This window comes from Dermacentor albipictus, chromosome 5 (assembly GCF_038994185.2).
Source record: "Dermacentor albipictus isolate Rhodes 1998 colony chromosome 5, USDA_Dalb.pri_finalv2, whole genome shotgun sequence".
Classification (NCBI taxonomy): Eukaryota; Metazoa; Arthropoda; class Arachnida; order Ixodida; family Ixodidae; genus Dermacentor; species Dermacentor albipictus.
In genome coordinates, this window is record NC_091825.1 from 41,714,324 (window position 1) to 41,738,511 (window position 24,188).

The 24,188-nt window shown below is 48.6% G+C and overlaps 1 protein-coding gene across 1 annotated transcript in view; it reads left to right on the forward strand.

The window, feature by feature from the left end:
* Positions 1–23,674, forward strand: part of LOC135902147 (uncharacterized) — a 154,177-nt gene extending 130,503 nt beyond the window's left edge. The window contains exon 12 of the mRNA XM_070538356.1: positions 23,284–23,674. Coding sequence (XP_070394457.1) covers positions 23,284–23,500 — 217 coding nt within the window. The 3' untranslated portion in view covers positions 23,501–23,674. The remainder of the gene's footprint in view (positions 1–23,283) is intronic.
* Positions 23,675–24,188: the final 514 nt, after the last annotated feature.

Genomic DNA, 24,188 nt, shown 5'->3' on the forward strand with positions numbered 1-24,188 from the left:
AGTACTTTCGAAACGAGAAAAGTTTGTTACAGTCTAAATAATAATCGTGGGCAAACTAAAAACACACAATCGTTTACAGACGCCATCTCTTTACCGAATACGTAAAGTGAACGCCACTGCGCGCGGTCGCCGCGATGGAGTCTCCCGAACCGGCTTCTTGCGTGAAAGGTACGTAAACGCTGAGAGCAAACTATGTGAAATATGTTCTTATAGTGTTTGTATAACTAAGTGGAGTGTAATAGAACGAAGCCTCAATGCAGCAATCGCGCAGATTCGCAGCGACCGACTGCGCGTCGGCATGCTTGTCCGCGCACTGTTTCACTTTCCCCGCGCGCGCGTTTTCGCACCGTGCCATGAGCTTTAGGCCGCAGAATATGAGCATTTGACAGTATACAAGCAACCATTGTTGCGTGGGCGCTATCACAGCTGTTCAAAAATAATTTCATTGTAGAGACTTCGACGCCTATGTGCCGTCGCGACGATTCAATCTTTTTTTTTCTTCTAAATTCTTTGACCTTTCAATACTATTTCTCGAGTTGCGTCGCACTGCATGTTTATCGGTGTTCTCAGCGTGCAATTTCCCGCTGCTCCTTTTTTGTAATCCAGTGCATTAATTCATAGCACAAACATGACCATATGCCATGCTTTTTTAAAATGTGCTTCTTACCGCTGCCTTTCCACTCCACTGAACTTACCAGTATCTATAGCATCGACAAGTTCATAGACCAAACCGTCACGACATTAGTCGGGCAGCGGACTCGGGCGAGCGTCTCAGTGCGCGTTTTCAGAACATCGCAGACCGGGCGCCGTAGCAGAAATCTTCCTCGCGTCTGTGCTTGCTGCATACCCGAGTTGTAGCCGATGACTATTTGCCGGTTTTATGTTTCGCGAGCCAAGCTTCACGCAGCTTCTTGTCCTGCGGCTACGTGTGAATAAGGCTGACACCGGCCTCCGTTACGTGCGTTCGGCCCTGCGGCACCGAGCAGTAGCCTACCATGTTGCGCGCCTTCAAAGGCAGCCACTACCTATTGTAGTGCTTTCAAGCGTTGTAAAGGAGACACTCGAAGCGGGAAAATTTCGCCACTAAATGAGGACCGCAGCGTACGAGGGAATTTAAACTCGTTTTCAGTTTGCTTCGGCGCGCCCGAAGCAGCCGACGCGGCCGCTATGTCCACGTGATCCCTCCTAGCACGTCACGCGGACGGTGGCGCCAGCTTTTCCAGTGGTGGAGCTCGAGGCCAATACCGAAGAAAACATGAGACGATTGGCCCACTGAGATCCATACGCATATTGCTCAGTATCATACACCGGCGAAACAAGACTTTCCGGAAAGGTTCCGCTCAAGGAACGCGGTGCAATCCTTCGAGTCCCCACAGTGATGGCGGCGAGCGACCATTGTTTTTTTTTTTCTCGTCTGCTAGCCAGAAAGCTTTCAAAACTCTGTCAGGTGAAAATCCGCTCGGCCAGAGCAAACCGAATGCCCACCGAAGTGCACCGCGCGGTGGTCGGGGCCGTACGAGAAAAACATATGCACTCTGGCTCGCTCTGGCAGCCCGCGGGTAGGGTAGCGAGAACAAAGAAATTGAAGAGGCTCAATGTGTTCTCGGCGAATAAAAGTCAAAGTAGAAAAAATAAATAAGAACGTAGTTACTTTGGCTGGCTTTAGTGTCTTGACATGGTTGTTCTGGCGTAGGTTAAAAAGTGTTGATACTTTTTTATGTGACATGACGGCACAAATGAACCACCCCAACACATCGTCTCATTGGACCTCGCTGCGTGCTTTGTCAACTCGTCTGCTAGTGTGTTGATTTGGCTTGTCCCGTTGTATGTTCCGATGTAAGACTTTAGAAAAGTCAATGGACCTTTGGCGTCAAATGTTTATAACAACATTAAACCAACAAAGTTCCGCAATTGAAAATTTAAAGCACAACTTTGGAAATGTCAATGCACGTTTCACATCAAGAGCTTATGAGATTTATACCCATAAAGTTCCGCAATTGATATCCATGCGCTCCATAGATTCCGTGGCCTCAGTGAGATGCCGTGGCGAGCCCGCTCACCATCAAAGCGCCCTTGAAACTTTGTGTTCGTATGGGACTGCTTGGCGTTATGTGACTGCCGGTGTATAGGCATTGCCACGAAATCCAGCCCGCGTTCGCAATCTTCGCGGTTAAATGTCTTTTCGAGCGTCAAAAAGACATTCTAGACAAAATCCAGAGTGATTTCCGGCGCCGGGGGTCGCTTTGGTCAGCGGTGCATGGACAGCACGAAAAAATTTCGGGGGGGGCTGAAGCCCCATAAGCCCCCCCCCCCCCCTGGCTACGCCCCTGGTAGAGGAGGATCGGTTGAATTGTCGTCTACTGAAATCGATGCTACAGAGTGATCCTCGAATGAGCAAAGTTGGGCCAGAGACATCCCGCGTGGCAGCACTTGTGTCGTCAAGGCAAAATTGACCACTGGCAGGCAGACGCAATTCGCCGTAATAGATAAAATAGTATGAGGTAGTGTGATCCCGTGTGTAAGGAGGACGTCTTGCATAGGAGCCGCGATGTAGTGACCGTCGGGCACTGGTGGGGATGACACGAAGTCAACGTAAGTCAGTGCCGAAGGTGGCAAGCGAACGAAGTCGACGGAACTGAGGCGAGGAAGGTGTTCTTCAGCGGGGTCCAGAACAGGCAGGTCGAGGCGGAGAGTACTGGCGGAGCAATCGATGAGAGCAGAATGTGCGGAGAGGAAGTCGAGGCCGAGGATGATGTCGTGGGGACAGTGAGCGATGACTGTGAATAGCACGGTAGTGGAGCGATCGGCGAAGGAGACGCGGGCGGCACACATACCAATTACGGGAGCTGTTCCGCCATCGGCGACACGGACAACAGGCGTCGTGGCGGGCGTGATTATTTTCCTCAGCCGGTTACGAAGATCCGCGCTCATTACCGACAAATGCGCCCCAGTGTCTATGAGAGCTGATACAGGAACACCGTCGACTTGCACGTCAAGAAGGTTCAGATGAGTGGGCAACGTCAGGAGAGGATTTGGCGGCGTAGGGAGCAATGCAGCGTCACCTCGATGCGCTGCATCGTCTAGTTTTCCGGCTGGGAGCGGCGTCCGAAGGGAGTCGGCGAATAGGAACGACGGGGCTGGGGAGAGCGAGATTGTCGTCGTTGGGGCGAAGGCGAACGAGAATAGGGGCGGTTCGGCGCAGGAGAATCGGTGGCGGCATTATCTGAGCGGGCAGCATAGGGACGAGAAAGGCCACCTGGGGGGCGAGAGTAGGCAGTATATGTAGACTGGTTCAGGGAACTCCAGCGACTGCGGCAGTGCCGAGAAATGTGCCCAATTCGATGGCAGTGAAAACAAATTGGCTTGTCGTCTGCAGTGCGCCATTCAGAGGGGTTGCGGAAACGTGGTGGGTAAGAAGGTGCGGGACGGGGTGGAATCGAAGATGCCGGGTGGGGATCAGGGCGATGGGCCGAGCAGATGGTGTGAATACCCATGTTGGCGAACTCCTGGCGGACAACTGCCTGGATCAGGGAAACAGTGACTGCGGGTGCATTGGAGGGGCTGGAGTCGAACGCAGCCGGATAGGCGGCCTCGATCTCACGCCGGACAATCCTCGTAACATCGCCAGTGTTGTTGGGACGAGGAGCGTCGGCACAGGCTCGACGTACCGTCCACTGCGAAGCTCCGTGACGAGGTACAGGGAACGTCCACCTCCACCAAATATGTTACGTAGAAATACACCGGCGAAAAGCTATTTACAAGTATATTTACAAGGCAATACGCCGCAGTTGACCAAGAGGCAACGGCCCGCGCTAGCTTCCAATCGTCGTCTTCGTCTTCTTCCTGCGCGGCTCTTTGTCATTGGGAATACTACCCCGTAGCACTATATATATATATATATATATTGTAGCGGGTAATATGCATGTGGCACTGTAGTTGTAGTGGGTAATATGCATGTGGCACTGTGCGGACTGCCACCGCTGCGGCGCGAGACACGAGCGCGGGTTGTTGGTGCGAAGCGCTAGGACTCGTATCTAGAGCTACCTGCGATCCCTCGAACGAGCTACATAAACCCCACTTCATTTGGTGGAGGTGCGGGGTAACCTCAAAAACTGGAACTCCGAAGCAGGACGCTACCGACTGCTGCGACCATGCCTGACGAAACCACCCAGGAAGATGCACCCCAGCCTCCGACGGTCATCGTTTCCGGTGCATTGCGCCAGCGTGATCCTGCCATCTTTAGCGGCACCGATGATCATGACGTGGAGGATTGGTTGTCATCTTACGAAAGGGTGAGCCAGCATAACAAGTGGGACGACGTCACAAAGTTGCACAATGTGCTGTTTTACTTAACCGGCGTCGCGAACCTCTGGTTCCGAAACCACGAACACGATTTCACAACGTGGAGCAGATTCAAGACAAGTTTCACAGAAGTGTTCGGGCGCCCCGCTGTGCGCAAGCTTCGCGCAGAACAACGCTTACGGGGGCGCGCGCAACATCACGGTGAAACGTTCACAAGTTACATCGAAGATGTCATTGACCTGTGTAAGCGCGTGAATCCGTCAATGGCGGAACAGGACAAGATAAAACACATTATGAAAGGCATTGATGAGGACGCATTTCAAATGTTGCTAGCGAAGGATCCGCGTACGGTGGCCGAAGTTATCAACTTGTGCCAAAGTTTTGACGAGCTACGGAAACAACGCATCTTAGCTCGGCGCCCACCGCCTACGGAAGATTCGTTAGCAGCATTGGTTATTGGCGACAACCACGCAACTTTGCTGACGCAAATAAAAGAATTTGTGCGCGAGGAGGTCGCGCGACAGCTCTCGATTTTGCCGACCACGGAGAAGCCTTCTCAATATTTGGCTCCAGCGATCCGACAGGTAATTCAAGAGCAAGTGACCGAAGCTCTTCCACCTCCGTGTCAGCCGGCTCCCGTGGCCGCGCCTCTGACGTATGCTGAAGCCGCTGCACGGGCGCCTCGTCTGCCGGGATTCTCTCCTCCGCCTTCAGCGCCTCTCCAGCCGGTGTTCTCTCATCCGCCCTCGCCTCGCCAGCAGGTCGCTCCCTTTTTCAGCGCACAGCAGCAAGGCACAAATCCTTGGCGTACTCCTGACAACCGCCCAATATGCTATGCCTGCGGTACACCGGGGCATGTAGCGCGCTTCTGCCGCCGGCGCTTGCCGGCCTTCGTGGGCACCGCGCGACCACCCAGCTCCGGATTCCGACCATACCGTATGCCTCAGCGACCACCATCGGAAGTCTACGCTGCTGATGACATACCAGCACCGCAGTCACAGCTCTACAATACTCGTCGCTCGCCTTCCCCTCGTCGGCGCTCACTCTCACCCATGCGTCGTAGGCCCAGTGCCAGTACTACTGAGGCGGAAAACTGATTTCCGCAGTTCCTGAGGCACGAACTGCGTCATCGTCGGAACATCAAAGTCCTCGTTTTTCCCCCGCTAACGTTATTGAAGTGTCTGTTGATAGCATCAAATGTCTTGCCCTCGTCGATACAGGTGCTGCTGTATCTGTGATTAGTGAGAAACTTTGCCGTAAATTACGGAAAGTGACCATGATGCCTTCGGTATTATTGCTTAGAACAGCCAGTGCACAGCAAGTTCAGCCAGTCGCTATGTGCACTGCCAGGGTGTTGATTCGAGACATTTTGTATCCGATTGATTTCTTTGTGCTAACTTGTTGCTCCCACGATGTGATTCTCGGTTGGGATTTTCTGTCGCGCCATCACGCCGTCATTGACTGTGCACGTGCTGAGGTTCAGTTCTCCGTTCTGTGCGATATGCCATCTCACGACGTTAAAGTTCATGATGTTACCAGGATCTGTGTAGCTTCCGATACTGACCTTCCCCCTCACAGCGCGGTATTTGTCCCTCTTTCATGCGCATCGCTTGCCGAAGCGACGGTCATGTTTTCACCCGCTGCCGTCTTCATTCGCCGCCAGCCTATATTGTTGCCTTTCGCTCTCCTCACGGTGCACCATGGGGCTGCAGAAATACTGATTTCTAACCCAAATTCGTACACTTTGGCTTTGCACTGTGGCGAGACTATTGGTACCATCCAGACTGTGGACGCTGACGTTATTGTGCATTTCCCTGTTCCCGACGACGTGGATACTGCCAACGTAACAGCACTGGCACCCCATGTGCCATCTAACCGAGTACCACCGGATGTTTTTTGTCGCTCTATTGCCGCTGACCTCGAGCCGACACAACGTGAGCGGCTTATTACTCTTTTAAATGATTTTCACGCCTCTTTTGACTGCAACCAAGCATCATTAGGCCGCACAAGTACCGTCTCTCACCACATTGATACGGGACATCACGCACCATTACGCCAGCGTCCGTACCGCGTGTCATCCACCGAGCGTCGTGTCATCGCCGAGCAAGTTGAAGACATGCTTGAACGTGGTGTTATCAAGCCATCCTGCAGCCCTTGGTCATCTCCTGTAGTCCTCATTAAGAAAAAAGATGGCTCGATTCGTTTCTGTGTGGACTATCGTCGCCTCAACAAGATTACACGCAAAGATGTCTATCCTCTACCGCGCATAGATGACGCCTTAGATTGTCTTCATGGTGCCGAATTCTTTTCTTCTTTGGACTTGCGATCGGGCTATTGGCAAGTGCCAGTGGATGAATCCGACCGCTCCAAGACAGCTTTTATTACGCCTGATGGCCTGTATGAGTTTACCGTAATGCCATTCGGCCTCTGCAATGCACCCGCGACATTCGAAAGGATGATGGACAATCTTCTACGAGGCCTCAAATGGAAGACATGCTTATGTTATTTAGACGACGTGGTAGTTTTCTCCCCTGATTTCACCACTCACCTCTCTCGTCTACGCGAAGTCCTTACTTGCCTTACCACCGCCGGCCTTCAACTTAACTTGAAAAAGTGCCGCTTCGGAGCCCGCCAGCTGACCATACTTGGCCATGTCGTGTCCAAAGACGGCGTCCTTCCCGACCCTGACAAACTTCGTGCTGTCGCAGAATTTCCGCGGCCGACTACAGTGAAAGAGCTCCGCAGTTTCGTCGGTCTTTGCTCTTATTTTCGCCGCTTTGTGCGCAATTTTGCCTGCATCATCGCTCCCCTGACGAAGCTCCTGGCTGGCTCTGGTGACCTTCGCGACTGGACTCCGGCGTGTGACCAAGCCTTCACCACTTTGCGTCGTCGGCTTACCTCACCGCCTGTTCTACGCCACTACGACCCGAGTGCACCGACTGAAGTTCATACCGACGCCAGCGGCGTTGGTCTTGGGGCCGTCCTTGCACAACGGAAGCCTGGCTTTGCAGAATATGTGGTTGCATATGCGAGTCGTGCTCTCACGAAGGCAGAATCCAATTATTCTGTCACGGAAAAAGAATGTTTAGCTATTGTTTGGGCCTTAAACAAATTTCGCCCTTACTTGTATGGCCGTCCGTTCGACGTTGTGACAGACCACCACGCGCTCTGCTGGCTTGCGTCACTGAAAGACCCGTCGGGGCGTCTTGGCCGTTGGGCTCTTCGGATCCAAGAATTTGACATTCGCGTCATTTATCGATCCGGGCGCCAACATTCTGATGCAGATGCGCTCTCCCGTGCGCCCATGCGATCCGACGAAAGGCCACCTTCATCCACAGAGTGCCCGGTTGCTACGCTTGCTGTTACTGACATGCCGTCTGAACAGAGAAAAGATCCGTGGATTGTTTCTCTTCTTGACATTCTTAGCAGTTCTTCAACGTCTACATGCCCTCGAGCCATTCGTCGCCAAGCCACCCACTTCGTGCTACGGGACGCCATCTTGTACCGCCGAAACTATCAGCCCGACGGTCGCAAATGGCTACTAGTCATCCCTCGCCATTTGCGTTCCGACGTATGCACGTATTTCCATGCAGACCCACAACAAGCTCATGCTGGCGTCCTGAAAACCTACGAGCGGCTCCGCCAGCGGTACTACTGGCGCGGCATGTATTCTTATGTCCGCAAATACATTCGGTCATGTGCAGCCTGTCAGCGACGCAAGACATCTTCTCATACGACAGGCCCTCTGCAACCTTTACCGTGTCCTGCACGTCCTTTTGATCGGGTTGGCATCGACCTTTATGGGCCTCTTCCATGCAGCGCTACCGGCAATCGTTGGATAATTGTCGCAGTAGACCACCTGACAAGATATGCTGAGACTGCTGCACTTGCTTCGGCTGCTGCTCGCGACGTCGCCGCATTCATCTTACGGCATTTCGTCTTACGGCACGGCGCACCGCGAGAACTGCTCAGTGACCGAGGCCGTGTCTTCTTGTCCGAAGTTATTAATGAGCTACTCGCCGCGTGCCGCACTATTCACCGCACCACTACGGCGTATCACCCACAAACTAACGGTCTAACGGAACGATTCAACCGCACCCTTGGGGACATGCTCACCATGTATGTTGCGTCGGATCATTCCAATTGGGACGATGTCCTCCCTTTTGTGACGTACGCATACAATACCGCCGTTCAGGCTACCACAGGCTTCTCACCATTTTTCCTTCTTTATGGGCGTGAACCATCCACTACCCTCGACACCGTACTACCATATCACCCGGATGCCTCTGAATTCACCCCTCTTTCCGAAGTTGCTCGCCATGCTGAAGAGTGCCGCCAACTGGCTCGCTCGTTCACGTCGGATACCCAAGGAATCCGCAAAGATCGCCACGACAACGATCAGCCCACACAGTCCTTCGCCGTGGACTCTCACGTCTGGCTTCGGCTGCCCTTCCAAGCTCCAGGCCTTAGCCCAAAGCTTGCCCCGAAATATCAAGGTCCGTACCGGATCGTCGCGTGTACTTCGCCTGTGAATTATGTGGTCGAACCGGTGACGCCATCTTCGGACAAACGTCGCCGTGGCCGCGAGACTGTTCACGTCAGCCGCCTGAAGCCGTACCACGACCCCCTTATCGTATCATCGCCTTATGTCGCCAGGATGGCTCCTCTTCGCCCCGGGGGAAGTTGTAGCGGGTAATATGCATGTGGCACTGTAGTTGTAGTGGGTAATATGCATGTGGCACTGTGCGGACTGCCACCGCTGCGGCGCGAGACACGAGCGCGGGTTGTTGGTGCGAAGCGCTAGGACTCGTATCTAGAGCTACCTGCGATCCCTCGAACGAGCTACATAAACCCCACTTCAATATATATATATATATATATATATATATATATATATATATATATATATATATATATATATATATATATATATATATATATATATATGTAATTGGTGCAACAAGTTGGCCTTCATACTCTTTAGTTGTTTTAAATTCTCTTTAACGAATAATGAGGGGGGCATGGGTGTGGCGACGGCGCCTGTGCACGTTTCCTGAGCTTCTGTGGTTACAACTTCAGGCACGTCGGAAGTGCAGGGGCGGTTGCAGCTGCAGCGGCGGCATTGTAGGCATGGGAGGTGCGCTGAACGCGGCGGCGCTTGTGTCGGCGTAGTGTGGTGCCGTACTAAAAAAAAAAAATTTATGATTTCATAATGTATTGAGCCCATCTATGCAGCTCAAACAGCTTCGCCAGTAATCTGTCCCCATATGAATGTTGCGGCCCCACAAACTTTAATAGATCGCATTCAATTCCTGATATCACTATTTTAAATTGGCAGACATTTGCTCCTTTTCGAATAAGACGGACAAGGACACTTATTGGAGTTGTGAGGAATGTGAGAACTCTCTCAAAGAATTCAGCTTTAAGGAAGCCGCGGAGCCACGAGTACCTCAGCGAACGCCATTCCTTCTCATTCATCAAGAATGCCTTACATATATCTGAATATGCCGGGTCAATTTGTATTTTAGTTGGTTGCATCATACTTCCATCCTTTTAAAAGATTGTACGGTGCAGTTGCATCGCGATTAGCTCCTTCAATGAACATAGCACTCTATGTGTGTCTGATAATGACCTGTTAGGCCTTGTTTCACTACATTCATTATCACGGTGCGCCAAGTAATTGAAAGCCTTTGTTTCTCACAAGCTCCTCACTCAAAGAAACGTCACGGGCATTGCATGCCTGCATGAATAAGTAATCACAATAACCCTCCATATTTTTACGAAGCGGGCTGCACGAAGCATTATTAGTAGTACATTTTCATCTCCGCTAGAAATAGGGGAACATACGATATAAGAGTTGATGTTGAAAGGTTATTTTTATCGATTATTCGTATTCGATTCGGAAATTTTCGTATTCGACGTACACCCTTACTAAACCCAAGGTTTGCGAAATTAAACTTTCATAGACTCTGTAAAGTAAGTTTACCTGCTAGGTTCATAGCTTGCATATCTGTATCATCAGTGCTGGGCTCGTTGCGGATTTCGATCGAGAAATCCTTCATTCGTGCACTGTGGTAGACTACGTGCATCGATTCGCTGTTAAAGGCCCCAAGACGCTGTTCACAAAGCGGACACTTACGTTGACCTAATTTCCTTTCGAGCGACCGCAGTACACATTCGTGCTACGGCTAAGGCAGTAGCGGCTGCATAATGGCGTACTGTCATCTTTTTTACTGTTCGTGCTCGAACGTGAGTTTCGAGACGAACTCATCCAGAGTGTGGAGGACAAGCCGTAGTTCTCTGAATTCCCTATCTTTGCTGTCACACAACAACGGATACGTGTAATCCTCCTCCTCCGTTTTTCCAGGGAGAACGTCGTACAAGTATACGAGCTGTACAATGCTTACCATACACCTCACTCGGTGTAATGCATAATGTGACGAGCCCTAGAAGCATTATTTCATATTTTTCCTTGCCATCTTCAGAGAGCATTCTATAACAAGGCAGTTCTGGAATATAGTGATATACAAATACGAAAAACGCGAACCTGACCGTGGAATTGAATATCGCACATTTTTTTTCTTCTTTGTACTTTTGACAGCATACAAACCTGGGCAGCAAAGATGGTTACAACGATTTATCCTCTTCATTATGGGCGATAATATTGCTTCGTATTAAGTTTAGCTGCATACGTTCTCTTGAGGAAGGAAGCCATCAAAGTAGGCTTGCAACGAGTGCTTTACACGTGCGGTAGGCATGAACAATTCTTTTATGCTTGAAAAATTGCATTCACCAAGTGCATTTGGCCGTTTTCGCTTGGTCGAGAAAATGGAATGTCAAACTGACGTGTCGAATCCTTTGGTTCAGAACACGAGCGTTAGACATGTGTAGGAAATTTCGAACATTCGCATACCAATAGGTAGTTTCTTTTGTAGAAGAGATTTTACGGGCAGCTAGCCCTACATGCTGACCAGGAAAAGTAGCGCGAAACCAAAGACAACTCGCATGGGAAAAAGCGACAAAGATAAGCGTTGCTCTTTGTGATTTCTTTGGCTTTTGTGAATTTGAAGGTTTATTTAGTGACGGTAACGACCGGCTGGGCTTATCAACCACGTGCTTTAAAGCAACTAAGTATCCGCGCATTCCAAGCTAGTGAAACGAGCAGTAGCTACGCTTTGCTTAAATTCGGCTCTCGGCAAATCGTGCTCGCACCACATGCGGTCTCGCTTTACTATCCAAGTATTGGCCGCTTCTTGGCAGCTGGCTTCCCCTTGTTGGTCGTGAATTCTGTATTCGAGAAGCTACTGCAAAATGTGGAGGTCGCTTAAGCTTCGCCTTTGAGAGTGGAACGGGACCACATTAAAAGATTCCTGAGTGCTTCTCACATTACCCGGCAACTGCAGCTTATGTAACCGTAACGTTCCCCGCGATATGCTGGCGGTGAACGCCATGCACGAAGGCGAGCTTTGTGCTTGATTTTTCTTTCTTTTCTTTTTTTGATGGTGTGCAAGGAACCGAGGCGGCCGCGCCGCTCCTACTAAGACAGACCTCAAACGGCATCTGGAAAACGCTATCGCGTTAGAATGGGATTGTGTTTGAGTTTGCGCGTAACAGAATTACATTTTCTCGTATATTCAATTTAAAATACGACGCTATCCTGTCTGTAGGACGTGTAAAAGTCGTACTTTACGATTTTTTTCTGTATTATACCTGGATGAATTCAATTAGTTCAGTAATTTCCTTGCTCCACATGGAGGGCCTGCGTGGTTGCGTATATGGCGCGGTCTGAAATTCTTTTTTGCCGAAGCGACACTGGACGCCGGACGCGGATGCCGTATTCTGCGACACGGGGCCTTTAACGCTGTCGCGTTAAAATGTAAAGCACGAAGCACGAAGCGCGAAGGGTAAGCGCGGAGGCCGGAAGTGGGCACAAGTGGGCACCTTATGGGCACAAAGTGTCACACAACCTTATAAAGGTTCCATCATGGTATGGTATGGTATGAAGAACTTTATTGAGGTCCTGAGGGATCAGTCTGGGACTGATGCGGGCCACTCCCACGTCGGTACAGAGAGGCCGAGCCCCTCTGCTATCACACGGGCCCTCTGGACAGCCCTGATCTGGTCCGCCAGCACTTCACTGTGCAGCATTCGCTGCCACCACTGTTCACCTCGAGAACCATCACCGGCCAACGCCAAGCAGCGCCACAGCATGTGGTGTAAATCGAGCAAACCCCCACACTTACTACAATAGACTGAAACCCCGCAGTCCGGATTAATTTTATTCATGATGACAGGGTTAGGGTACGTCCGTGTCTGCAGTAGCCTTAATGTAACCGCCTGCGGCCTATTTAATTTAGGATGTGGCAACGGGAATGCCCTGCGCCCTAAGTAATAGTGCTTGGTGATTTCGTTGTAGGTTAACAGTTGGTCCCTGTACTCAGGAGCGGGAGATCCAGCCCCTTCAGGGAGTACACGGCACACTAATCCTCGTGCCTCCCTGTGCGCCACCTCGTTGAGGTTACGCGGGGCTCCCTCCACTGTCCCCATGTGCGCCGGGAACCAAGTAACGGTATGCGAAGTGATATCCCTACCCTGCAGCAGTCTGTTAGCCGGTTCCGCAACAAGTCCTCTCGAGAAGGCTGTAATCGCAGATCGCGAGTCGCTAAACACCAAAACTCTTCTAGAATCAATTAGTGCTAGAGCAATAGCCACCTGTTCAGCAACCCCTGGATCTTTGGTATAAATGGAAGCAGCATTTCTAACGCTCCCTTTGCCATCTACTACCACCACCGAATAAGCATTTTTACCATTAAGCCATGCGGCGTCAACAAACGCAGACTCCTCCTCCTGATCCTTTGCCTCTCGTAACAAAGCCCTAGCTCTCGCGACCCGCCTCCCTACATTGTGCACGGGGTGCACATTCCGCGGAAATGGACGAACCATGATATTTGCCCTAAGGTTCACGTTCAACTCGTGTAGGGGCACCCTATCGTGCGACACAGCCACCGATTCTTCAATTGACTCTAATATATACCTACCCGGCGGTGTACCTAGCAACCGCTCCCTCTGTGCGGAACGTTGAGCCTCAGCAATTTCATCTAAAGTATTATGCAAACCCAGTCGTAACAACATATCGTTTGACGTAGTCATAGGCAGACCAAGCGCAGCCTTGATGGCTTTTCTGATTAATGCATCCAATTTATTTTTCTCCCCCCTATTCCAATTTAGCATAGCTGCCACATACGAGAAATGACACATAATAAATGCGTGAACTAAGCGCATTGCACCTTCTTCTCCTAAACCCCTATGCCTATTAGAGATCCTTCTTATAAGTCTTATGGCCTCCTCCGTTTTCTTGGTAATACGCTGAATGGTTCTAATGTTCGATCCGTTCGCTTCAAGTACAAAACCCAGGACCCTGATTGCTTCAACTTTGGGTATCACCGACCCTTCCCTAGTATGAATTCTAATGCAAGGCTCAACGTCCGGTACCCAACCCCTCGGCCTACGACCTAGCTTCTTAGATTTGAAGATCAACAACTCCGACTTTTTAGAGGAGCACTTGAGCCCCATGAGACCCAGATACTCCTCCGTAAGCGTTACCACCTGCTGCAGCCTAGCCTCAAGCTCTCCATCACTACCACCGACACTCCATATAGTAATGTCATCCGCGTAGATAGAATAGCCAATATCCTGGACAGTGTCCAGTCTATTAGCCAACTTCGACATCGCCAGATTGAATAACATAGGCGAGAGTACGGATCCCTGCGGAGTACCACAGCAACCCAATTTAACGACTTCCGATTTTATCTCCCCAAACCTGAGACATGTCTTTCTATCCGTAAGGAAAGCCTTGACAAAATTGAAAAGCCGCTGCCCCAAATTCAAGTCCGATAGCACCCGTATAATGAAAGAATGTCGGATTTTATCGAAAGCTTTTTCCACATCAAGTCCAATTAGTGCCTTAGTATCCCTTGTTCGCCGGTCAAGGATCTGATGCTTAATCCTGATCATAGCATCCTGAGTCGAGAGGCCGGGCCGAAATCCTATCATCGAGTGCGGAAAGACCCCATTGCCCTCAACATAACGCGTTAGCCTATTTAAAATGGCATGCTCAGCGACTTTTCCCAAACACGACGTCAGGGAAATGGGTCTGAGATTTTCAAGCCCTATGGCCTTCCCCGGTTTGGGTATCAGAACAGTAGCTGCCAGTTTCCACTCTTCCGGGAAAGAGCCTTCCTTCCATAGGCAATTGATCTGCCGCGCAAGGAACTCAATTGACCCATCGTCTAGATTCCGCAGCATTTTATTCGTAATGCCATCCGGCCCTGATGCCGATCGACCATTAAGATTCTGCAGCGCCATCCTTATATCACTTTCAGTAAATTCCGCGTCCATAGCTGCATTTTCGTCTCCACTATATTCCAAAACCACATCAGGTGTATCGTGCCAGGTCTCCAACGGAAGGTATCTCTGAGCCAAATCCTTTAGCAACTCCTGCTCCGTGGAGTCCCGACACGCCTGATGGACCAGCTTACCTATCACAGTCCTCTGATTAGACTTAGTGTTTGTCTCATCTAGTAAATGTCTGAGCAAACTCCAGGCGCCTCCCCTCTTAATGCGACCATCAATAGAATTGCACACTTCATCCCATTGCTGCTTGCACAGTACCCAACAATGGTCTTCAATTTCCTGATTAACCACTGCTATACGCTTTCTAAGCCTTCTATTTAATCTCTGACCCTTCCATCGCGCTAACATCGACTGCTTTGCTTCCAACAAATGTGCCAGGCGACTATCCATGTGTTCCGTGTCAATATCGGTCTTAACCTCTTTAGTGGACGCCTCAACGTCACTTTTAAGCTGACTAGTCCACTGTTCCAAGGTCAACTCATTTCCCTCATCATCGATTCTCTGCTCTCTTCTTTTCCTAAATGCATCCCAGTCAACCATCCTGAATGTGCGCTCCTTTTTATTAGCCACTACCAAAGTAATCATAAGTATGTAATGATCGCTACCAAAATCTATATTAGAATTGGACCAGGACGAATCCACCACCCCCCGAACAAAAGTGAGATCAGGTGTCGAATCTCTACATGTCGACGTGCCACATCTGGTGGGATACGAGGGGTCTGTAATCAGAGTTAAATTCAAGTCTAGTGCCTGCTGCCATAGTCTCTCCCCCTTAATAGTGCTATAAGCATACTTCCACACATGATATGGTGCATTGAAGTCCCCTCCAATAAGCAACGGTGCATCCTTAGCCAGATTGGTTGCCTTGGTCAAGAGAGATTTGAAACTCTGCTTCGTGTCCCGGGGGCTACTGTACAGGTTTAGCAGGTAAACGCTCCTCTGACATGATCTTTGCCGACCTAAGATTACTTCCACCATAATATATTCAATCTTGCAATCTGCCATGTGAAGAGCATGTCTAATATACGCCAACCTCCTATTAATGAGAGTAGCGAGTCCTCTGCCCTGTTCATTATCCTTAACTTCCGTTTTGAAATTCGTTAAGGTCACGTTAGACGTCAGTGTTTCCTGTAACATGATAACTTGAGGCTTGACACCATGCGTTCTAACAAACTGCTGCAGAGACGCCTTCTTATGATTGAACCCCCTACAATTCCACTGCCAAATACTAAATTCCATCATGGTGTACCTGTAAATTTCTCTGCCCCCAACAAGCTGTCTAAGCAGTTCCCTGGAATTTGCAATGAAAGCATACGCGGTGTCCTTACAAGACATGAGAACCACTTCAGTAAGTGATCCAGAGGTATGCTTTATGCCATTAAACTTTTATACCATTATAGCATGAAACATTTAAGTGTGACGGAAGCGGCGATTTCTCATTTAACCTCGCTACACACACGGGAAACCTGTCTGCTGTTCGGTCGTTGAGGTCTTCCTTCTATACTTAGTTCCTGGAGGGTCAACGGGCAACATAGGCGAGAGCCTTTGTCAGGGACGTAGGAAGTGAATGATGGACGTTGTGGCGTGGTGGTTCAGAAAGCGGTCTCTTGCCCACCACTTCACTGTCCGGTCCGACTTCCTGCAGTGACATCACGCACTTAGCGGATTGACAAGCGGGAGGTGACATCTTCGCCCCAACTCCTGCTCCCGTTCTATAGATATCGCCACCGTTTCTTACATGCGATCGAGCATAGAAACAGTTCGCAATGGTACTGCATGTTATAACAAAGTGCTAGAAGCTAAGTAAACATTTGGCAGATTTAGAGCAACCGAGTCGAAAGTTCATAGTAAGGGTTCTTTGCCTTCGTTTTCATGTGCGATCGTATTCCCTTGGCTCAGTACACACCGAGTTGTACACCCCCGGCGCCTTAACAAAGCAAACAACACGTATTATCTTAATGGAGCTCCCCTAAACTCTGTCGAAACTTACAAAGATGTTGTCATTTATATTACTAATGACCTGTCGTGACGCGTGCACGTTGACTACGTAACTCGCTATCCGAACAGGACACTAGGCTATACCTGCGCCGAAACTTCCCCAAAGAACCTTCGTCCATGAGATTAACTTTGTAGTAAGCTCTAGTTCGCCCTGAACCTTAATACGTATCGGCCATTTCGGGCCCTATTCCATCTATACTGATCATTGCCCTCTAATCTTCCCAAAATTGTGCTACCTGCAGTTTACACTGTCAAAATCATTCCCGTCACGTCTGTCCCCTCAACGAAAAACATGCTGTTGACCAAGAGCAAACAATGTGGTCGCCTGGCTTACACTGACTGAACAACGGACATGGCGTGTATTGCGCTGCGCGCCGTCTCCTAAGCAATATATGTTTACATGTGTGCCTAAGGCGTGCCTATATTTAAATTTCGTGGTTGTAACGTAGTCGTAAATTCTACTGTGTACTTTCTGCCTATGTGTTCAGAAGTATTTAGCTCGGCTCTATCGCCTTTGTGCGGTAGTAATATCAGTGACTGCCCATGGTTTCCAACCCATCTAGATAGCTCAATTAACCCGCTTGGATGTAATCCGAACGAGCAGGCCCACTGGAGAGCGCGCGATTTCACGCACCGCGCTGTCGCGGGTAGCCAGGCTTGGAACGAGATCAACATCCACAAAGATCCATTAAGGACATTCCACGAAATTGTTTGCCATTATCGACTAGGCAGGAGGACATTTCCACCCCCTCACCCCAAATTGAACAAACCTCAGGCTACCACACCAAGCCCGTTCATATCCCACTCCTCGGTCTCTTAACAGGATAGATCCTGACCACTCACAGTCGTGCCCCAAATGTGGTCATGACTCATGCTCCTTTAACCACATGCTCTGGCTGTGCCCAGCCCTTAACGCCTCTCCACCCATCACGAAAGAACAATGGCAGGAATCTCTCAAGAGCAGCAATCTCCACGTTCAACTCCACGCTGTCCAGAGGGCCCACGACATTGCCGCGGGACTTGATCTCCCGATTCTATCGTGGGCGGAGCCACCGACTTGATCTTCGGGAGCCTTCGGTTTTGGCTCCCTGAGGTCTCAGTCCCTCAGGACGCAAATATAGTTCTTGTCATGTCATGTCATGCCCATGTCGAGCTTGCAATGTAGGACCGTCGCATCCTCTGTTGGCCCCAATCATGTCAATTTTATTGTAGCTTCGTGTTTCAAGTGCACGAGAAAGCGTTTGACACCGTATTAAAAAATCAAGTGGTCGCAATGAAACGTGCCTGCCGCACTATAGCGAGTTCTTAGAATGTGTTAATCACTCCACAATCTCTGTCATACTGCGAAACATGAACGAGGTGGCGCGAATGTAATTCAGCAGCACAACAAAGTATTATATGCATACACCCGTATCATTCCGCGTCATACGTTTTATTTTACGATAACCCCATTACGATAATTGCACGACTCTCAATTAGGGCTTACGCGACCAGCCCTAATTAGCCAAGACTTGGGTGTTCATTTCATTTGTGGTTCTAATGCCCCTACTGTGAATTCAGTTTGCCTAGCCATATTTGGGCTTTTGCACTTTGGTTCACTGCCGTCAAAAGAAGAGCTTATGTAGGATAATAGATCAAGGTAACGTATGACACGGCTTTCTCTAGACGACTGCCATCAAGAATCTTAGTTGAAAGGCGGCTATTGTAATCCATATCACTGTTCAATTTGACGGTGAACCTAATGACTTCATCCCCTCAAATAATTGCATATTTGTCGCATCACTGTCGCATGCGTAATCGTGCAAGGGGATCCAGTTTTGTGTCTAAATGACACGTATTTGGAGTTGCTGCGATAAAAATGATGTCGCCTAAGGGAACTCGCCGAACGCACTAACGTCCTGTCCCTCACAGTGGTTTAGCTTGTTTAACTGAACGGATTCACTGTTTTCACAGCAGACATTTCACAGCAGGTTAAAAGAAACGCAGCTGTATGTTTACAATTTCACGAAGTGGAGTGCTCCTTAACTTGCTACTTCATTGCTACGGGGAGTGCACGATTCGCAGAGAATGCGCTATTTGTTAGGCTGCCAAAAGTGTTAACAAATGGGACGGAATGCAAGCGAAACATACCGAAAATGCCCCAAGGAAGGGCCAAAGCACATACTCTTCTGGCTGACTGCTAGTACACCGGTATATGGCAGTTTGCGCTTCTTTGAAGTAAACAGAAAACTTCTGCGCATTAAGAGCAAAAATGTCAGGGTAATATATGGCCAGTTCACCGCAGTCAGCGCGTCTAAAAGAAAGTTGAGCCTAATCAATCAGCGGAGCGTCCGGCGTGTACGCTTGAATGCGTGCCGCAGACCACCTATCCACACTAACCTGGCGACGGTGCTTCAACCTGCAACTCAACCTCGCGGCCCAATACCTACCCGATCTATCATCTCCAGGCCGTAAATGATCACACCTCTGACTCTTTCACAAACTTTATAATCAGCATGAATCGTTACGAAGTGGTCCTCTTTTTCAACCCATGTACAGATCGGTCCACTGTTAAAGCGAGTGCTTCAGCGCAGAGGATGTCCCGATTTTGATCGCTCGCTAGTGTACAGTCGTCTAGATTTGCAGCTGATAACTTGCCATTGGTACCTCTGACTCTTTTCGAGACACTTGCGCAGTGCATTGACATTGCTTCCGTTGACATTTGCTGCTTGTTCGCCAGAAAAGTCGAAGGCGTACAATTGAGTGTTTCATTTAACAGTACACCGCTGGGTACTTTTCATCGCGTATAGATGGCAAGTGTAAGGTTGCTGTGCCATATTGTTAAACTAAACGGGATAAATACTCTTTGATATCTAAAACCAGTGCTGAATGAAACCACCTTCCTACCTCCGTCACTGCCATTACCGACAAAATTTGAAAAGTGCCATCCGAGATCTCTGTGTGTATTTTTTCAAATCCATAAGCATTTCTCTGTCGACTCGCCGAGGAAAACCATCGCTCACGCGTGAAGCGTGACGCTCAGTGAATACGAGTTTCTTGCCCACCAGGATAAACACCTGCATTTGAAGAAGGCAAATATATCTGAACCATATGAATGTGTTCTACCACGTCGTCTGTGTTGTCGCACAACACAGACTCACAAGCAGTCAGTGACTTGATAAGCATGATACGGAGTGGGAGGGCTTATGTGGGTCTTATCGCGGTTGATAATGGTTGGACGTGGAAGGATAAGGTGCTAAAGAGAATTACCGCCGCCATAATGGCGGCGGTAATTCTGTTAAGGTTGATAACAACCGATAAGGATTGACAAGGGTAGGGTCGAGCCCGATAAGGTTGATAACGGCAGATAAGGGTTTATATTGGTCGAATCAAGAGCCAATACAGATGACGAGGCCAATAAAGCACAGTACGTTTAATGGACCGTCTACTGCAACGTCAATCGCACTAAGCAACATAAGTCGCCTCGTATATGCGTGGAGATCAGCAAAGGCAAAATGCTTACCCGTACTTAGACAACTGCAGTGGAGCTGCATAATGCTTCTTTTTTTGTTGATGTTAGGCTTGTCTCTTCTGTACATTATAGTAAGTAATAACCACCCCTTTCTGTCACGCCCTCGGGCTTGCACGTATTTAAAATAAAATAAAAATAAGTAAAGAACATGCACCTACTGTTGCGTGTTCTGCGCTGGGCGTGCGGCGGCAACACTCCAGAGCCGAAAACCGTGCAGTCCTGATAATTGGACGCTCATGGTGCATTCCAGGAAAGGAGTATCAATGCAAATTTTGGTATTTACGGGTTTAGTGTCCACGTGTCTGCTAGAGAACTACGCGGCGAGGAAGAAAAAGCACTCGGGGATAGGCCAGTGAAGGCGAGAGAGAAACTTTTCACTCGCCTTCCAGCTAAGTGTTGGTTTGGGGGCCATTTAAAGCTACCTTAAACGAACACTGTAACACTTTCTTGCAGCAGTAGGCGAATATTCGTAGTTCAGAATGCGAGCCGATTCGCACGCTTTGTCTATTTGTATTCGTACTTGCAAATGATCTATTCGGTATTTTCAAAAATTCACTCACCAAATGTTTCTCACCAATCCTATGTTATTGTGGTTATTGTCGTCCTTGTGTTAAACAATGTATCGGAAATTATCAAGAGCGAGAAAACGACAAATGTTTTTTTCACGAATGCTGAAACAAAATTGGCAATATAAGGTGGGTTTTGTGTTACGGCAGCGCTACAAGCCTATTGGACAACTGTGATTTCTTCCTATAGTCGGCAATTTAGTTTTTTTGACAGTTTAGTCACGTAGCAGTTTTAGCTTTCATACTACAATATTTGATGTTATCCGGTTTTTTTTCTTTCCACTGGCCCTTTTACACGTGTTTGCCGCAGAAGGGTCCTTTAGCAGCCTTTTTTTTCTCTTTGCACAACTTCTGACTTTTTTGCGGCAACTATTTACGTAGCCCTTTTGGAAAGGAAGTCATACAGCAGTGATTCCTTCTTAGAAAATTTGTACCAAGGTCTAAAGTTGCGAAGTTATTCGTGCGTTTAGAAAAATGATGATCTTGGCCAGTATTGACAAGAAGCCCTTAAGTTAGACTTGTCCGTAAGAGTAAATTCCATCGAATCCTGCTCGTACAGATATTATTAGTGAAGGCGGCTGGACAAATACAAAGACACCTTACGAAGAAAACGCTTTCGGAATTCGGTTTCTTGAACTAAAAACCGATTATTCGGCCCTGATACATAGCCGTGTGTTTGCACTAGCCGGCAAAGGCGTGATATAAAATTATACCGAATAAATATTCTTGCTGTAAATATATACGTCTGTGTTCGATTATTAGACATTCTATTCCATATTCGATCGATATTCAATATTATGCCATTTCTTGCACGTAATGAAGTTCCCATAAAATACAAGTTTGATATGCAGCATGCCGACACGTAGGCTATTTGCAGATTTTTTTTTCATACAAGTGAGAACTAATCGCTGCTCCCAGCAAATGCAAGAATGTTCTCAGAAGTGCTATTGTGCCGTATGGTTTGGCCAAAAAATAATGTGAAAAACCATAAACATAAAAAAAACGTAATGAAAGAGTTATTACTGCGCTAATAATAGAGCATAATGTCGTCGAGTAGAGTGTTCCATTTCGCGCCTTTTCACTTGCATTTCCTACTGCCGTTGGTTCATGTGCATTCTGTAAGAGTATTCCGGAACAGTCTTGAACCAGCAGAAAGTATTCTTTTTACGCACTTACCTTCTCGGTAGAAATAGGTATTACTAGGTTCTAGATTTCCTTGTAGCTTAGTAAAATATAGATAATACCTGGTGATCTATTTATGCACCAGTCATGCATTGCGCTGAAGCACCGGTATCCCGCACCAAACATACGTATGACCTCAGTAATTCCTTGCTCTGCCTTCGAGGGCCGGACTAGCCTATAGGATGAGACGGCTGGAGTGCCGGGCACTCGTCTGCCAGACGGCCTTGTGAGAAAGTTTTCTTTACAGGCCCTTCAACAATTTTAGAGGGCCCCTCTCCCCAGGGCACACTAGAAGTTGTAAAGCGTCGTCCAGAGAATGCCTTACAACAAGAATTTTTCAAAGGGTTTAGTTGTAGCAGAAATAGAAGTAAAATATGTTTGTGCGAGGAGGCAACCTGCCTTTTGTACACCGCAGCTCTCTTCCAGTGCTCGGCAAGCGCCCGTAAGCGAGCATCCTCTATTGCCTTCTCCCATATAAGAGGTGAGCATTGACCTCTAGTACATGTGCTTTCAGGTATTTGTACTAGATTTTATGCTACATATGCAGATCCATTTAAAGTGCGCATGCTTAAGTAAAATATTTGTTGCTATGGAACATGTGGTTCACTTTTTTTCTGAGTGATGGTGATGGGGCATTTCGTCGATATGGGACTAACCTTGTGGTTAAAAGACAGTGGTGTGTCCGTTAGACAATAAGCATTAGACAACAACCTAACAAAAACAATAAGACACGCCCTTTTTGAAAACATTAATGTTGAAAATATCTCATAAACATGCAGGATACCTTCGAATGTACGTTATAGGCAGTTTTATCTGAGATTACAAATAAAACAGCAGGCGAAACCCGTAATGCTCCAAATATTTGCCACCTTATCCGATCCCCACGATTGTTGTCGTCAACACAATCATCCCCATCACCATAATCACTAGGGCTTAGGCGCAGATTTAGCCTTGCCGCCAAGCCTCTTAATCTGGCACTGCTGCCTTCCACGCGCCAAGTGGTGACATCCTGTTTATGTTAGCTCGTCAAAATGTTAGCTCGTCAAAGCGACCACTTTGCCTGAGCTTGTCTTGTTGGTGCTCTCTAGAACGTCATTAACAGAATTTAGGCACCTGGAGTCAGTGTTGAAGGCTCCATATTGACAGCATGGCGAAATAACCTCCTATATGAATTAGTTTGCGTAATGACAGACACCGTGACAGACACCGGCCGTGAGACGCACAGACAGGGTGCGTCTCTCGGCCTGGTAGGCTGCCAAAATATTTCGAATTTGTATGTGCTCGCAATTAAGGCGTGGTGCCTTTTTGCAGGAGCGAAGCTAAGCTAGTTGGGTCGCCCGTGGAGGAAGAGGTGAGCGGTCTGGGCGGCGAGGAGCTCCTGTTCGGCGTAGGCCTGACTGCCGACTTCATGGACTCCTCGAACCCGGAGGAGTCGTTCCGGCTGCCCAGGCTGAAGGCGGACGAGATGCCCCTGCGGTTTCCGCAGCTTGCCCAACTGGACCAGCCGGCCTTCCGTGAGGCCAAGTGATGCGAAAAGGAGATTTGGCGACAGTTAGCTGTTGCGTGACCTCCGAGATCGCGCCCGCGGCCACCGGTATTGTGAACTGTTTGAAGAACTCTTCCCTACCGGATGCGATATGTGCGAGCCTTACTTATACGTTTAGCTTCATTCCGTTCATAAATCCTTTTGTCTGGTTCCCAAGATTGCACACTTACGCACGAAGCGACGTGCTTGGTGTATAAGTTTTTAGGTGTCTTGTCTCGTTCATTGATATCGCTGCAGCAAAAACAATCCCCTGTCTCCATCACTTTTCTTGGTTCAACTGATGAATTCCTTACGCTTGATCAGCTAAACGTCTCGAGAGAAAAGCATACACAGAACGGGCAGCCAGAATTTCACCACAGGCAGTGTTTTGCCGCCATATGCAGTTTAACTTAGTGAGTATTAAAAAGAACGATTTGTGAATGCAGTATTTCTCTGCTTACAGAAATTTACACCTGTAGTCGGATACAACTTTAGAAGAAAGGGGAGGCCCCAGCCAGATGACCGAAGCGCGACAGCCGATTGCCTCCCAGACTAATATAGTCCCGCTCGAAAAATCGTGCTCCTGAAACGCGCAAGTCTCGGTATAAATAAAGGCTTTAGTATTTTGATGACTGGTTTAGTACAGCTCTCATGTGCTACAGCACACGCCGGATAGCGACAGAAAAATAAC